Genomic DNA, 14,122 nt, shown 5'->3' with positions numbered 1-14,122 from the left:
AAGAGCGTTTGATTTCTCTGAGGTTAGCCTGAGTTTAGACTAAACCTCCAGGGGATAATAAGTCCGTACAGAGCAAATGTGTTTGTGTTGTTCGTTGTTAGACTTCTTCTTTTTTTTTTTAATTTACGACAAAACAAGTTTGATCATGAGCCGAGTCAGAATGATGTCATCTAATACTCACACAAACCCCAGCCATGCACCCTGAGGCCACGGTGCTGCTAAAGAGTTTTTCAGAGTTGAGCTTTTCCTGCAGCCTGCGGTGTGTGTGCATGCGTGTGTGTTGGACCAGTAATGCTGCAGTGTGTCTCTTTATTCAGGACATGTGTACGTTCTCGTGTGGTAGAGGTCTCCATTAGGATCTGGCTTTTTTTTAAGACTTAGATGTGTTTCTGCAGAGTCATACCGTCTGTTATCTGATCTCTTCTCCTCGCTACTTTTTCTCCCTTTCTCTTCATCTCTCTCTTTATTCTGTTTGATCTCGTCTCTCCAACATCTTGTATCTTTCTCACCCCTGCCCCGTCACTTGCTATTTTCTCTCTTACTGCCTTTGAGTGGCGATAATAAATAGGTTTGGAACCATTGCGTTTACGCCACATCAAAGTTTAGTTCGGTTTAGCATCTGAAGGCAGTTCTTTGATCTTTTATGGTGCTATGTTGCCAGATTTCTTTCAGTAACCTGTGTTGGTTTTTGTCTCTGTGTTATTTTAAGGAGGCTCTCCTTTTATTTCTCACTAAAAGCCTTATCACCACAAAGACGTGCAGCAAAAAGAAAAACAAAACAAATTCCCTCAAACTTGAATTGTTTTATCTTTAACTCATAAGAGTTTAATCTTTTGTACAGTACTGCGTAAAAGTCTTGAGCTACCCCTCTTATATGTTAGTTTGCAACATACATGGAAATACAGCCTATAAACAAAAACAGAGTTTTAACTCTCTTAGGCAGCTTTCTTATCATTTCTTTAAGTAGTCTTTAGGAATAGTTCTCCAGACTTCTTGAAGGACATTCAAAGCTCTTCTTTGGATGTTGGCTGCCTTTTCTTCTATTCTCTGCCAAGATGATCCCACACTGCTTCAATCATGTCGAGGTCTGGGCTCTGGGGAGGCCAATCCATGACTGATAGTGTTCCACTGTTTATTTTGCTCTGCAGGTTTGCTTTGGCTGCCTTTGAAGTGTTTTTGGGATCACTGTTAAGCAAAAGAATGAAATCATTTCCAGTCACATGCTTTCCAGATGGTAGTTTTTTATGTTCATAATTCAATTTTGACAAGATCCCCAACATCACTGGCTGAAATTAGGCACCAAACCAGAGCCTCCTCCATGTTTTACAGATGCAGACACTCACTCTTTGAACCAAAAATCTCAAATTTGGATTCATCACTCCATAAGATCTGTTACCACTAACTTTCAGTCCAGTTCTTGTATAATTTAACATACCACAGCCTTTTCTCCCTGTTTCCCTTCCTTAAGAATTGCTTCTTGTCACCCACTCTTCCACCAAGACTATTTCCACCCAGATATGCCAAGTTTTTGACCGATAGCTTTTTGGAAATGACCTTGCTCGTGCAAAAATACTATTTGATGCCCTTCAAACTGCTTTATCTTGGTCATTGGTGCTGAATGATGTGTTTTTCTAACAGGCTACTAACAGCAAAGTGCCTAAAATACAAATTAAAACTGTTTCTTTGTCTGAGTAGACACAAGACTCATTCTTGAGTTTAGTAGTTTTTATGCTTGAATGATTCATAGGCCAGTATTCAGTGGTCTAACAAAAAAGAGATTCTCAGAAAATGGTTAGAAACAAGAACTCAACTGAAAATTAGGGGAAAAGCAGCCAAAGAAAAACTTTGAAAATTTCAGAAAACCTGGAGAACTCTTGCTCAAGACCACTTAAAAAAAGACAAGAGAAAAAACAATTCCTCTGAGTTTAAATGTAAAGAGATGAGGGGTTACTCAAAACTTCCGTACAGTACTGTATGTTTTATTTACCATATAACTCATAATACTAATCATTAGTATTATGATTATCTTTTACACTTTCCTTATGCAACACATTGTTTGCTTTATTCATAATAAACAAAATTCTTATGCTTATTTTGCATTTAAAAAATGTGAAAAGGAGCAGCTTTAATGAGGAAATAATAGCATGGAAAAATAATTTGTAGGAGACAGACAAACATTTATAGTAAATTTGTTTCTTTCTTTCCCATGTGAGGCATGATGCTGTTTTGGTGTGGGTTGTTGTTTCTGGAGGATATTTGATTCCAATAGGCCTTATTGGTTTGATCAGGAGTTAATTTGTTAATATTTTGTTGATTTTTGTCAGTTTGTGGCTTTATGTGCTGCTGATGCTTTGATGAATTAGCTGACAAACAGGAGCTGTTGAATTAATGAATGACTGACCGATCATCCAACAGACAGACTGACTGGCTGCCTCCTTCATCCACCCGACATCTAAAAAAATGTTCCAAATACCATTTTTTTGGTGGTTACTGTATCACTGTGCCGTGTTTCCACTCATCTGTCTTTTCAGCAAACCAGTGTCTGTCTTTTTCTCCATCATCCTCATAAAGATATTATCCATCCATCCATCTTCCCACTACTCCATCCATCAAGCCATCTGTCCTTTCATCTACACATTTTATTTGTCCTCTATGTTCACGGTTTTTTCGTATATATTTATTTGCATGCTCTGTGGGAAGTCTCAAATGAAACCTGGAGTGCACTACAAAAATCTCACAGTAGTATACAGTTTAAACTATTACAACTTAAAATTATATCTAAATAATATAGTAACTAATACTTTTGTCCAGTTTTTTTCTTCTAAAGGGACAATTCACCCAAAATGAACCCTGTTACATCCATGGTGTCCCTCGGGTTGTGGCTCTTTGACTTTCCATAAACTTCTAAACTTTGTGGCACTCATTTTATTTCCCTTCTCGGCTGATTTTTCTCATCTGCCTCCCCAAACAGGTTAAACAAATGTGAGTAATTAGCTGCAAATACTATTGACCCTGGCGTATTTCTCATTTCACATTATTTCCCCAAACTATAAACACTTTGGCTTAATTTCATTAGGTTTTTTTGGAGTTGCAGAGATTTAATGAGTTTGTAGTTTTCCTCTGGGTGATGTTGTCAGAGGACACTGAATCCTTGTTGTGTTAATTAAAGCTCAGTGCAGTGATGGAGATGGGGGAGGGTGCAGGAAGTAGCTCAGCCCACCGTCCCTTTGAGGGTTACTGCCGGGAAAAATATAGTTTTCAAGTTAATAACTAGTTTTATGTACTTAGATGGGAACGCATCTCAAGGGTATATAAGCTTGATTTGGCTTCCCAATGGTCAGAGGAAGGAAAAGGACGAGAAAACAGATTCCATCTGATGTAAATTGGACACTACGTAAAGAAGATTATTTCACTCTGGCACCAGTTACGTCTTTGTAAGTGCTCACTGTTGTCGAGACTCAGGTTGGATCATGATAGCTACATGTCAAGGATTTCAGTTAAGTGTCACATGTAGGATATTGTGAAGGTTAGTAAATTATTTTGGCAAACTGCACATTTCCTAAGCAAAAATCCAGAGCCTTTTTTTCCCAGTCCTGATTATCTGATTTGGTCTATCAAATCTCTGCAGGTCTCCACGGCTGCAGCATATAATTAACCCACAATTACACCAATAATTATCTTGTGGCTTTAAGCCTTTTCTAGTGCGGCTGTTTAGAAATGCATTTAAATCCAAGTTTTGCAACCACTGTCCTTAAAAGAAAGCAGAAAAATCTGTTTGTTTGTTTGTTTTTGCCAAATAAAGGGAAAAAGTCCACACACCATGCATTAATGCTTGCATGGTCACCAGTTCGGTGTAGTGCACTTCCACGGGCTGTTTGAGACTTCAGTAACCTTGTTTGGAAGTTTGAGTTGAAAATGCTTCAAATATTTGAAAAAGGGAAAGCATACCTGAGGCGTGCTTCATTTATCTTCTCCAAGAAGTGATTTACTCTTTTCTTTTTTTCACTTCTAATTAAAAAATGGCATTTTATGCATGACTAATGGAGAGTTAAATCAAGCGCACCCCAAGTACTGCCACTTGTTCTGATATTTGAAACCTTGTTCAAAGTGATGTCATCTCACACCCTGGTTCAACCTGCCATCCCCCCCTTCTTTTGTTCTCCTCTCCTTCTACCCCCCACCCAACTTTGATCCATCCACTCCTATCCATTCCCACTCTTCTCCTTCCCAAATCCCCCCCCCTGCCTTGTACTCCATCCCTCCCCGCCCTCCCTCCCTTAACAGTGTGGACGAGATGCCGAAAACTTTGACCGTTTTTTCACACGCCACCCGCCGGTGCTGACCCCTCCCGATGAGGAAGTGATTCAGAATCTGGACCAAGACGAGTTCCAGGGATTCTCCTTTATCAACCCAGAGTTCACAGGAAATGCTGCTGCCACCACTGCCACCGAGCAGGCTTGATTACAGCTCATGCATGGACACATGGACACACACGCAAACATACACAACTGTTTCTTCGGGATCAGTCCCTACCTAACCCTGAGATACACGCACGCATGCGCAAACGTGCCATCTTAAATTTATGATGATTTCTGATGCTAGTGTCGTTAAACTGACAGACAAAGTAAGGTTTTATGAGAAGAACACACATTTGTTGTTCACACTGTTGCAGCTTGGATAATTCGTTGGCCCCTTCTTGAGATTTAAAAGCTTGATTTCGTGTGCTGTAGCACGATTTAATTACAGATTTCATTGAGAGCTTTGGATAAATGCATTTATACAAATTTGTCACGATTAAACACAATCAAATCACAGCTGTAACTTAGTACAGTGCAGCATACAGTATGCAGTTAGCCTTTTCTTAGCACTGAGAGGGTTATTACTATACATCTATCACCCGCAACATTAAAACCACCTGGCTTATATTGCCTAAATCCCTCTCATATCACCAGAACAGCTCTGACTCCTTGCAGACACACAAGAGTCCCTGAGATGTCCTGTGATATCGAGCACCAAGATGTCAGCAGCAGATTGTGTAAGTTAGATCTGGGGAATTTGGAAGTTAAGACTTTGAGCTCTTTAAAAGCATTCCTGAAGACGTTTTGCAACATTATGCTGCAAAGTCAAAAGCAGCTGGTGTGTTATTCATTTCTGCTGTCGGTGGTTTAAGTGTTGCGGATGATCGTTCTAAACCAGTTTAGAACAATAGCGTGCATGACACAGTACACACCAAGAAGCATCTGACGCGCTTTCTAAATCTGTCTTTTTTTGAATCTTGGGTGATTTTCAAATTGTGTTGCTTGCAGTGTGAACAAAGAGTTTGTGTTTAATTTAGCATGCGCAATCAGATAAAGGATTAGAAATTAATTAGGATCTTTTAAAGTTCATAAATCATGGATTTCGAAACTGAGGGACCAAAATAATTGGATTTCATATAGCACAGTTAGGGTGTGACTAAAAGGGTGATTATATTTTAATAAATGCATTTACTAAAACTTTTACAATCTAACTATAGGATTTCGCAACTAAACAACCGCGAGACTTCCTGTGTAACATAGCTTTGGCACTCCATTTTCTAACTTTTATTCAGGTGGGAAATGTGACTTAGCTTTTCTTTTACCCATTCCTCAGCTTTTCCAGTGCATTTTGATAAGCCTATAATTTTAATGTGCTTCTTAGTGGGCTTATATTAATAATAGTGTCTGTGTGTTTATACCTATAAACTGGAATGCTTGACATGCATGCATGAGTTTCTATATCAAGAGTAGCCCTGGACCTTATCTCCCAACTGCATTTTAGCATATTTGCTCATGGAGTATTATTTTAATAATTAACACTGCGAGTTTTCAGGTTTGTACCACAAATATCAGATTTTATGTCATTTCTGTCCATAAAAAATGCTGTTGGGAAATGTAGTCTTTACCGAGGGTTTGAGTCAGACAAGTAGATAATGCCATTTCTTGTACTCTGATCTGATGTCTGTTAAGTAGTATTTAAGCGATGAAAAAGACTAGCAGTTATTTCTTTGTGTTTTATAAAAGCATGATTCCAATATCTGACCATTTGTTTACAGTGTGTGTGTGGGTGTGTGTGTGTGTGTGTGTCGGTATAAGCGTGTTTTGTGTTAGGGAACAAGTACTGTCTATGCAAACACACATATGTGTTTGCATTTTTGTGAGTCCATACTGCCTTTTACTTTTGTTAGCGTGGTAAATGTCGGCAGCCCTCTTTAAATCGAGCAGTATTAATGTGGTAGAGGCAGAATAGAAAAATCTATTTGCATTTTAGGAAAGAAATAAAAGAAATTAGAATAAAATGTTTTACTAGCAGTCAAAAATGTACATCTCTTTCTAGTCACAACAGTGATCCAAACCCTTTAGAGACCAGTTGGCGACCTCTCGCAACCTCTGGTCACTAGGACTGGTTGGCAAGTGGTTGCTAACAGTTGGTAGGTGAAATTGGTCACAAAGAGGGTGCTACACCAAAAACTTGATCCTTGATTGCCACAGTCACCCACAGTTTTCAAGGAAGACACTGGCTTCTCTGCAATCAGTCTCCAACTACTTTCTGACTGGCAGTGAAACTTTAAGTAAATTTGACACAAACTGGAGACAGTTTGGCCTTTTTAGTTTTGCATTGCACTTCTCATGGTTTCACTGCTTCAGTTGGTGAGAGTTTGAAGAAAAGTTTTAAAGGTGAGCAACGCAATCCCAAGGAGGTTTTTGGTGCAGCATCATCGTATACCTCTTTTAGATCAAGTTCACATAGCAGTGCATCAATCAATCTCTAGCATCAACCAGTTGACAAGTATCCACTCATATCCACTAATATCTACTAGTATCCGCTCATCAGGTGGTTGATGCTAGGGGTCAGAGGTTGGTCTCTAGGTCTGTGCGGCTAGGGCTTTAGAAAGTCCAAAATCTTTAGTTTGGATGAACAGTGATGCCAAATTCCACCTCTGTAGACCTTGGAAAGCACCACCTCAAACACACAGCTGATTTGCAGGTTAGGATTTCTTGTCTGAAAGTCAAAAGTGGGCCCAGGTCTCTGCTGTCAAAATGCATGTTTAAGTCCTTGAGCATCTTTAAAAGTCACTTAGCCTATGAAAAGTTTCTTTAAGGACAGAGAAACAGAAAATCAGAACAATATATCAGGCTTTCCTGGGTTTTTGGTCTACTTTTCTAGAAGTAGGAGTTGAGGTTTAACCCACTGTGATTTGCTGTCTGTGTTTGCCATAAGAATTATTGGGACAGAAGGTAATGTTACAGTAGGCCTCCTGAAGTAGAAAACTCTGTGTTTTCTCTTTTGTTTTCCCTAGCGAGCAATAATCCTGTTAGTGATTTACATATTGAGGCGGTGAGGTTAGCAGTACGTCTGTTCAGCTCAGGCTTTGTGTCTCTTTGACTCTAGCCACTTATTAAAGAGGGACAGTGGAGGAGGTCGTTGGGGGGTTGTGTTTGTCTGCAAAGTTGGTGCGTTAACACTCTGGTTCAGTAACTTTCTTCTTGTATATCTGCAGCTGATGATTTTTGTTCTGGTGGCAGTTGGAGGTCTTCAGGCATCCACTTGATCAGAGTTGAATGCGATCTTTATAATGCATAGTTTAAATGTTAATTATTGTTATTGCCATCAAATGTAACTCTTTAAAATGAGTTGAGGAGAAAATATCAAGCTACTTGAGATTGGGTAGAATATATCCTCTATGTCCCCACCAAAATATTGAAAGTCTTGGTGCAGGAGGTACCATTTACTTGCAGATCCACTTATTATTTGATAGCCAAAAAAGGCAACTGCAGGAATGTTTAGATCCAGTATAATTATCCTATTCAAATATAATTCCCTTTTGTGAAAATTATTTGGCACACCTGGATGTTTGCTTAGGTTTAGGGGTTCATCATTTATACTGGGATTAGGTGATAGATTGCAATTATCATGTCGGCTTCAGTCCAAACAAGCGATCCTAGCAGATTGTAGAGGTTTGTGCGCTGCGTAGAAATGCTATCATACAGTAAATTCGCTTGAATGAGTGGCAGCTATCTGTGATGCTAAGAAGCTTTAAAAGATAACAGTAAATTAATCATATGTGACAACTATACTCACAGTAATGTCTGATTTAGCTATAGTTGCACATACTCTGGGCTTCTATAATGATTGTAAGTTTCTTAATTCATTACTTTAAAAAAAATGGTAAAAATAAAAGAGCCCTGTCGCCTACAGATAGAGTAAAGATTGTGTCTAAGGTGAGGAAGCAGGAAACTGACATCGCTAAGATTTTTTATCATCATCATTTTGTCGCAGAATACTTTCACACACGGTCCCTCTAATCCAATCAGATGCGAGCAGAGACACAGGCCTATAATATACCGTAATTTGGCTTTTGATTAAAACGGTCTCGTTTGGATGTCTTTTGATTTTAAATGCTGAGTTCAGCAGGGGAGAACATTTCACAGTTTTCTATCGTTTTTCTTGAGTGTGAATGAAAATGTGTTTTATGACTCGATGTCGCCTGTGTCTACTTTCTATGTCGAACCTCCATTGTCAGTATTTATTTCAGCCACTGAAATCTAACATCAACAGCAAATATAGAAATATATATAATGAAACATATATATTACTGTTAAAAACTGATATATACATGTGGGGGGGAAGAGAAGTCTTGCTCCAGGATTTGTGTCTGTTTCGATGATTCCTTCCTGCTGAAGGAGAAGCAAAAAAGGACTGTGCATGAAAAAAACAACTTTTTGTTTGACCTTTTTTATTAGTTAGATATGAAATATATTTAACATATTAGGATGATCCATGTTTTCTGTGTCAGCAGTGCTTCAAAGACTGTGTGATTCCAGCTACTGTTATTAACGTTATGTATGAGCATACGTATATACTGAAAAAAGGAAAGAAAAAATGCTTTAAAAATGCTTTCCATGTGCCATTCTTTTTCTTTTCTTTTTTTTTGCTTGTTTTTCAAGAAAAGCCAACATACCCAAAATAAAGAATTTCAATGACGCATTACAAGATGTTTAGTGTGTTTTCAAGTGCACTGTGTACGCTTTAATCTGCTGCAGGAACTGTCTGTGGCTCCGTGGCTCCATGCTTTCATATTTTTTATTTCAGCCCCTCATTTACTTGCTCTTTATTCGTGTCATTCTCACACAAACGCACGCTCCGTTTCTGTCCATGGAGACCGAACTGATTTGATTTTAAAAGAGAATGACGGGACGGAGGACAGTGAGAGAGAGCAAAGGAGGTAAGAAGACAGAGAGATTAGAGTGATGAGGGCTGACAGACGGGGGTTTTGCTGAGCAATTGGAAAAGAGAAACAATATAAGATGAAAAGGAGAGGGCGGCATTGAACAACAATGAAGGGAGGCAAGAAGAAAAAAGCATTAAGAAGGGACAGTGGCTGGGAGAATAAGATGGAGGGAGGGGACAAGGAAGCGAAGCGAGGCTCCGCGAAGCGAAGCGATGCAGGCGGCTACGACAGGCTGTGCATATTTCATGGCTGCCACTTATCATAAGAGCCTTTTCCTGATGGGGGAGCGTAGGTCTGATGACTTCAAGGAAATAACATGCAGAACACGGCCTACATATACACAGCCCTGCTGAGCCACTCAGCCGCTTCTCACCGCCTCTAAAGCTGCTCGCAATCCACTGTAGTCAAGCAGCTGCTACTCCTGCACATTTACTTTTAATAACTGTATCGTGCACCATTTATTTCTCTTAGTCCATTTCAGTGTTAACAAGTGTGGACACCAGCTAGATGCAGAGTTTGTGAACCATGTCTGACCTGTGCTAGAGTGTGATGGGAAAACAAATACAGCACCAAGAATGCTTCTGTGTGTTCATAAACCCAGTGAAGCTTCAAAATCCAAGAATGAAGAGTAAAATCAGGCTAGTTAGGCTTAACGGTTCATGAAAATGGTAAAAAAGATGCCCGATGTCCTGTGAGAAACATCAATGAATCATCTACATCAGTTCTAGTTTTTGCTGGATCGAGCACGGAACATGTGACCGGTGCTCCATGGTAACAACAGCTGCTTTTTAGTGTTAAACAAACCTGATGAGGCTTTCACCCGACCTCAGATATGCATAAAATAGTGTATATGAGAGTAACAAAAGAAAGGTATTTTTCATTGTCAGTAATCCAAATGCCTTCCAAATTACCCGGGAAAACAGCATCACATCTGTATCTAGCAATTTACAACATACAGGTATAAACGTCTACAGCTTCAGCAGTTAACCTGATTTATTTTGCACGTGTACAGTACCACATTTATGCGCTGATATTAAAGTACTTTGGCTCAGTCAGCAGCCATCGGCTCTGTGACTCTTGTTGACATTTTATCACAGAATGTCCTTAATTTTTTTAAATCCGTGTTTCCTCTACATAAACACATTTGTAATGTTGTTTTCCCCAAAATGATAAATAGTTTGACATTTATGGAAATACTCAGACTTGTTTTCCTGCTGAGTTAGATAAGAAGAGTGATTCCACTCTAGCGTCTATCCTTATGAAGCTGGAGCGTAGCTTAAATAATCAAAAGAACGTTTTCTCCGAGTCTAATTCTTCTACCAGCACTACTGATGCTTCTTAATTAACAGGTTACACGTACACGGGGTCTTTTGAGGCCGTGTTCTCTGTGAGGTGCAATACATTTTTGGTATAAAGATAGAGGCCATGCAGGGCTATATGCATGAATAAATCTAATAAAACGAATTTTTAACTTACTATACAGGACAACAGTAACCTCTCACTGAATCGTGTCGGACTGATGAATAAGAGGACCGTGACTCACTGAACATTTTTTTATTTATTTTTTTAAAGAATGAAAGCAAAAGATATTTTATTAATTGTGAGTTGTTGTTATTTTTTATATAAGACTTGTAAAAAATTTAACAAGGACATTAGACAAGTGCTCTAAAAAAATAAAAGACTATAATTAACACATATGCAAAGACTGATTATAAGTTTGATTGTATTGTTAAAACAAATGTTAAAGTTCCACAAAGACAAACCTTTGCTAGGAACTTGTTGCACCATAATTTTGCTTGGATGTGTTATGAGCTGATTCAAGCAGCAGAATTAGACTCAAAACTGAATAAACTAAAATTGGAAAATGCTGCATGATAAAATAAGTTTAAACACTTTCTATCCATATTCTTGAATCAAAGGTTTACTTTACAAAATGTCATGCATCTTTACAGCCCTTTCTTTATAGTGTAAATTTATAGTCACCAACCACTTAGGTCTTTGGTCACTTGGTCAACTACCTGTTAACACAAATGTTTAATCAGCCAATCACAACGCAGTGTATTTAGGTATGTAGACATGGACAGAACTGGCTGATCTGCTGAGATTTTCCCACAAAAACATCTCGAGGGTTTACAGAGAAAGAAGCATCAGTTGTCTGAGTGAAAATGTCTTGTTGATGTCAGCAGGCTCATAGCAAGGAAACAGTAATTCAAATAACCACTTGTTACAGCCAAGGTATGCAGAAGAGCATCTCTCAGCACACATTACCTCTAACTGAGGAGAGTGAGGTTTCAACAAAACTGGACAATAGAAAATTGGAAAAATGTTGTCTGATGTGGTGAATTTCAATTTCAACTACAACATTTGGATGTTAGGATTAAAAGGTTGAAAACATGGATCCATCCTGCCTTGTATCAGCGGCTCAGTCTGCTGCTGCTGCTGCTGCTGCTGGTGTAACGATGTGGGGAATATTTTCTGAAAATTATTGAAACACCACAATCTATCTAAGTATTGATGATCATGTCCAAACCTTTATAACCAACATCTGATGGCTGCTTCCAGCAGGATAATGCACCAAACTCACAAAGCCCAAATAATCTCAAACTGGTTTCTTGAACATGACGATGAGTTCACTGTACTCAAATAACCTCCACAATCACCAGATCCCAATACAGTACATTTGAGATTCACATCACGGATGACCAGCAGACAAATCTGCAGCAACTGTGTGATGCTGTCGTGCCAATATGGAGCAACATCTCTGAGGAATTTTTCCAGCGCCTTGTTGAATCTGTGCCACAGAGAATTAAGGCTGTTCTAAAACAAAAAGGACTCCAATCCAGGACTAGCAACCTGTACCTAATAAAGTGGCCGTCAGTGTTGTAATCATTTATTGGAGGACAAGAATCATGTTCGCTAATTTCAAGTTTTGATATGGAGCTAGGCGAAAAACTTCAAGCTCTGACATTGAAAACAAATTATACTGTGTAAAGAACATTTCCCTGATTATGCAGTATAATAGGCTACATACATTTTAATGGTCAAGAGTAATGTTTTCCTGTTGCCTTAGCCCACAGCCAGAACAGAAAATATACTTTACCTCACATCCCTCTGTTAACTTTACACTAACGCTGTCGTGCAGCTGTATTTTATGCAAATGTTTTTTATAAAGTAAGTCAGATTCCTGTGTAACAGCAAGTTCCAGCACATAAGCTGTACAAAGTTTGTATTGGAGTGGATGTAATAGCCAGTGTACACAGTAAGCCACAGCAGTGCTGGAGTATGTATGATAATTAATTCCAAATGTTGCGGCCCCCAAATTAAAGCCAGTGGCTTTAGCACAAAGCAGTCGGCGCTTATCAGCCCAAAACAGGTCAGCGTTCGATACCGCCTTTCATTCACCCTCCTCTCCTCTTCACCTCCCCTTTCCCGTGCCTCCCACTCTCCCCACAGCCTCAGCTGACATCGGCTCGTCTCCCACTAATCCTCTTGTTACTGAAAAGAGATGGGATGAGAGAGAGGTGCAGGGGAGTCGGGCAAAAGAGAAGAGGGGGAGGAGAGGAAGGGGAGGAAAGGTGTAAGGATTCAAATACAAAATTCAAGATTCAACCATGTTCCTCCATTAAAATCAATGCTACCAGAACACAGTCGTGTGCAATAAAATTGTGTGTTTTGCTTAATGTCACTGCATATTCTGAGCTTTCTAGCTATGTATCTATACCAAGAGCCACTGATATTTATCTCCCTCTCTGTCCTTTGCTGCATCTCTTTCTCTCCCTCTCTCTCTTTTTTTCTCTTCATATCTCTGTCTCTCTGCCTTGCAGCATTAACTGCAAATGAAGCGTGTTGAGATGGAACACATTATGAGCTGGCCTACATGGCTGGCAGCTGTGTGTGTGTGTATGTGTGTGTGTTCATGTTTGGTAAATAGCTGGAATGCACACAGCGGACCATTTTCAAGGTTTTGGGGACATACACACGCATGCATCTTTCATATGTGTTTGTGCTTCCCGTCTGCATAATTTTATTGAAGGATGCTCAGTGCTGTCAACTACCTACATACACATGACTCCAGATAAGCAACTTACGATAGGAGTTGAAGCATCTCACTTATGGCGCTTCAGAGACAGGACATTTGGCCTTTTATTAAAGAAAGTTAAATGTGTTTGTAAACTAAATCTAAGAATGAATTTGAATCCGAGGGCCTTACATAGCAAACCCAGACACAGGGTGGCAGTTTTCCTAGACCACTTAGGGAGAAACGATAAACTATAAAACTGGTGGGTTCAGCAATAAGAAACAGATATCACTAAAACAAGAGATGCCTGCAAGAAAGGCAAAGGATAAGGGGACAGCGAGGGAAAAGAGTAAACTACAGAGGAAATAATACACAAAGTTAATAACATGCTGTATTGTTTATATACTATTTACCCCAGTAAATTCACCTGAGCTAGTCCTAATAAAAAGCTTTATCAAAAAGAACAGTTACCTGATAGCTGAAGGCTCTGCCTCCCATTCCCAGTTTTGATCATATGATTCTGTGTGTTGTAGATTTTTAAAACAACAACAACAACAATGGATTTCAAGTTCCATTTGATTTTAAATGCAACCAGTGAAGAGAAACTAATATGGGAGAAGTCTCTGCTTCCTAATCTATATAGATTAGGAAGCAGAGACTTCTCCCATATATATATATATATGAGGACATGCCCCTGCACGGTATGTACCACCGGCAGATAGCGGAGGTGGCTGATATCCCGAAATCCTACCAGTGGCTGGACAAAGCTGGACTGAAAGACAGCACAGAGGCACTAATCATGGCAGCACAAGAAAAAGCTCTGAGCACAAGAGCCATAGAGGCTGGGGTCTATC

The 14,122-nt window shown here is 39.3% G+C and overlaps 1 protein-coding gene across 2 annotated transcripts in view; it reads left to right on the top strand.

The window, feature by feature from the left end:
* Positions 1–14,122, top strand: part of prkcbb (protein kinase C, beta b) — a 100,574-nt gene that overhangs the window by 77,720 nt on the left and 8,732 nt on the right. The window contains exon 17 of one of the 2 annotated variants that reach the window (XM_063471499.1): positions 4,285–8,975. The exons of the other annotated variant lie outside the window; for it this stretch is intronic. Within the exon in view, the coding sequence (XP_063327569.1) occupies positions 4,285–4,461 (177 nt within the window). The 3' untranslated portion in view covers positions 4,462–8,975. Of the gene's footprint in view, positions 1–4,284; positions 8,976–14,122 lie in introns of those variants that run through there. 2 annotated transcript variants of the gene reach the window in all.

This window comes from Pelmatolapia mariae, linkage group LG4 (assembly GCF_036321145.2).
Source record: "Pelmatolapia mariae isolate MD_Pm_ZW linkage group LG4, Pm_UMD_F_2, whole genome shotgun sequence".
NCBI lineage: Eukaryota > Metazoa > Chordata > Actinopteri > Cichliformes > Cichlidae > Pelmatolapia > Pelmatolapia mariae.
The sequence above is the reverse complement of the archived record's forward strand: the minus strand, read 5'-3'. Positions and strand labels throughout refer to the sequence as shown.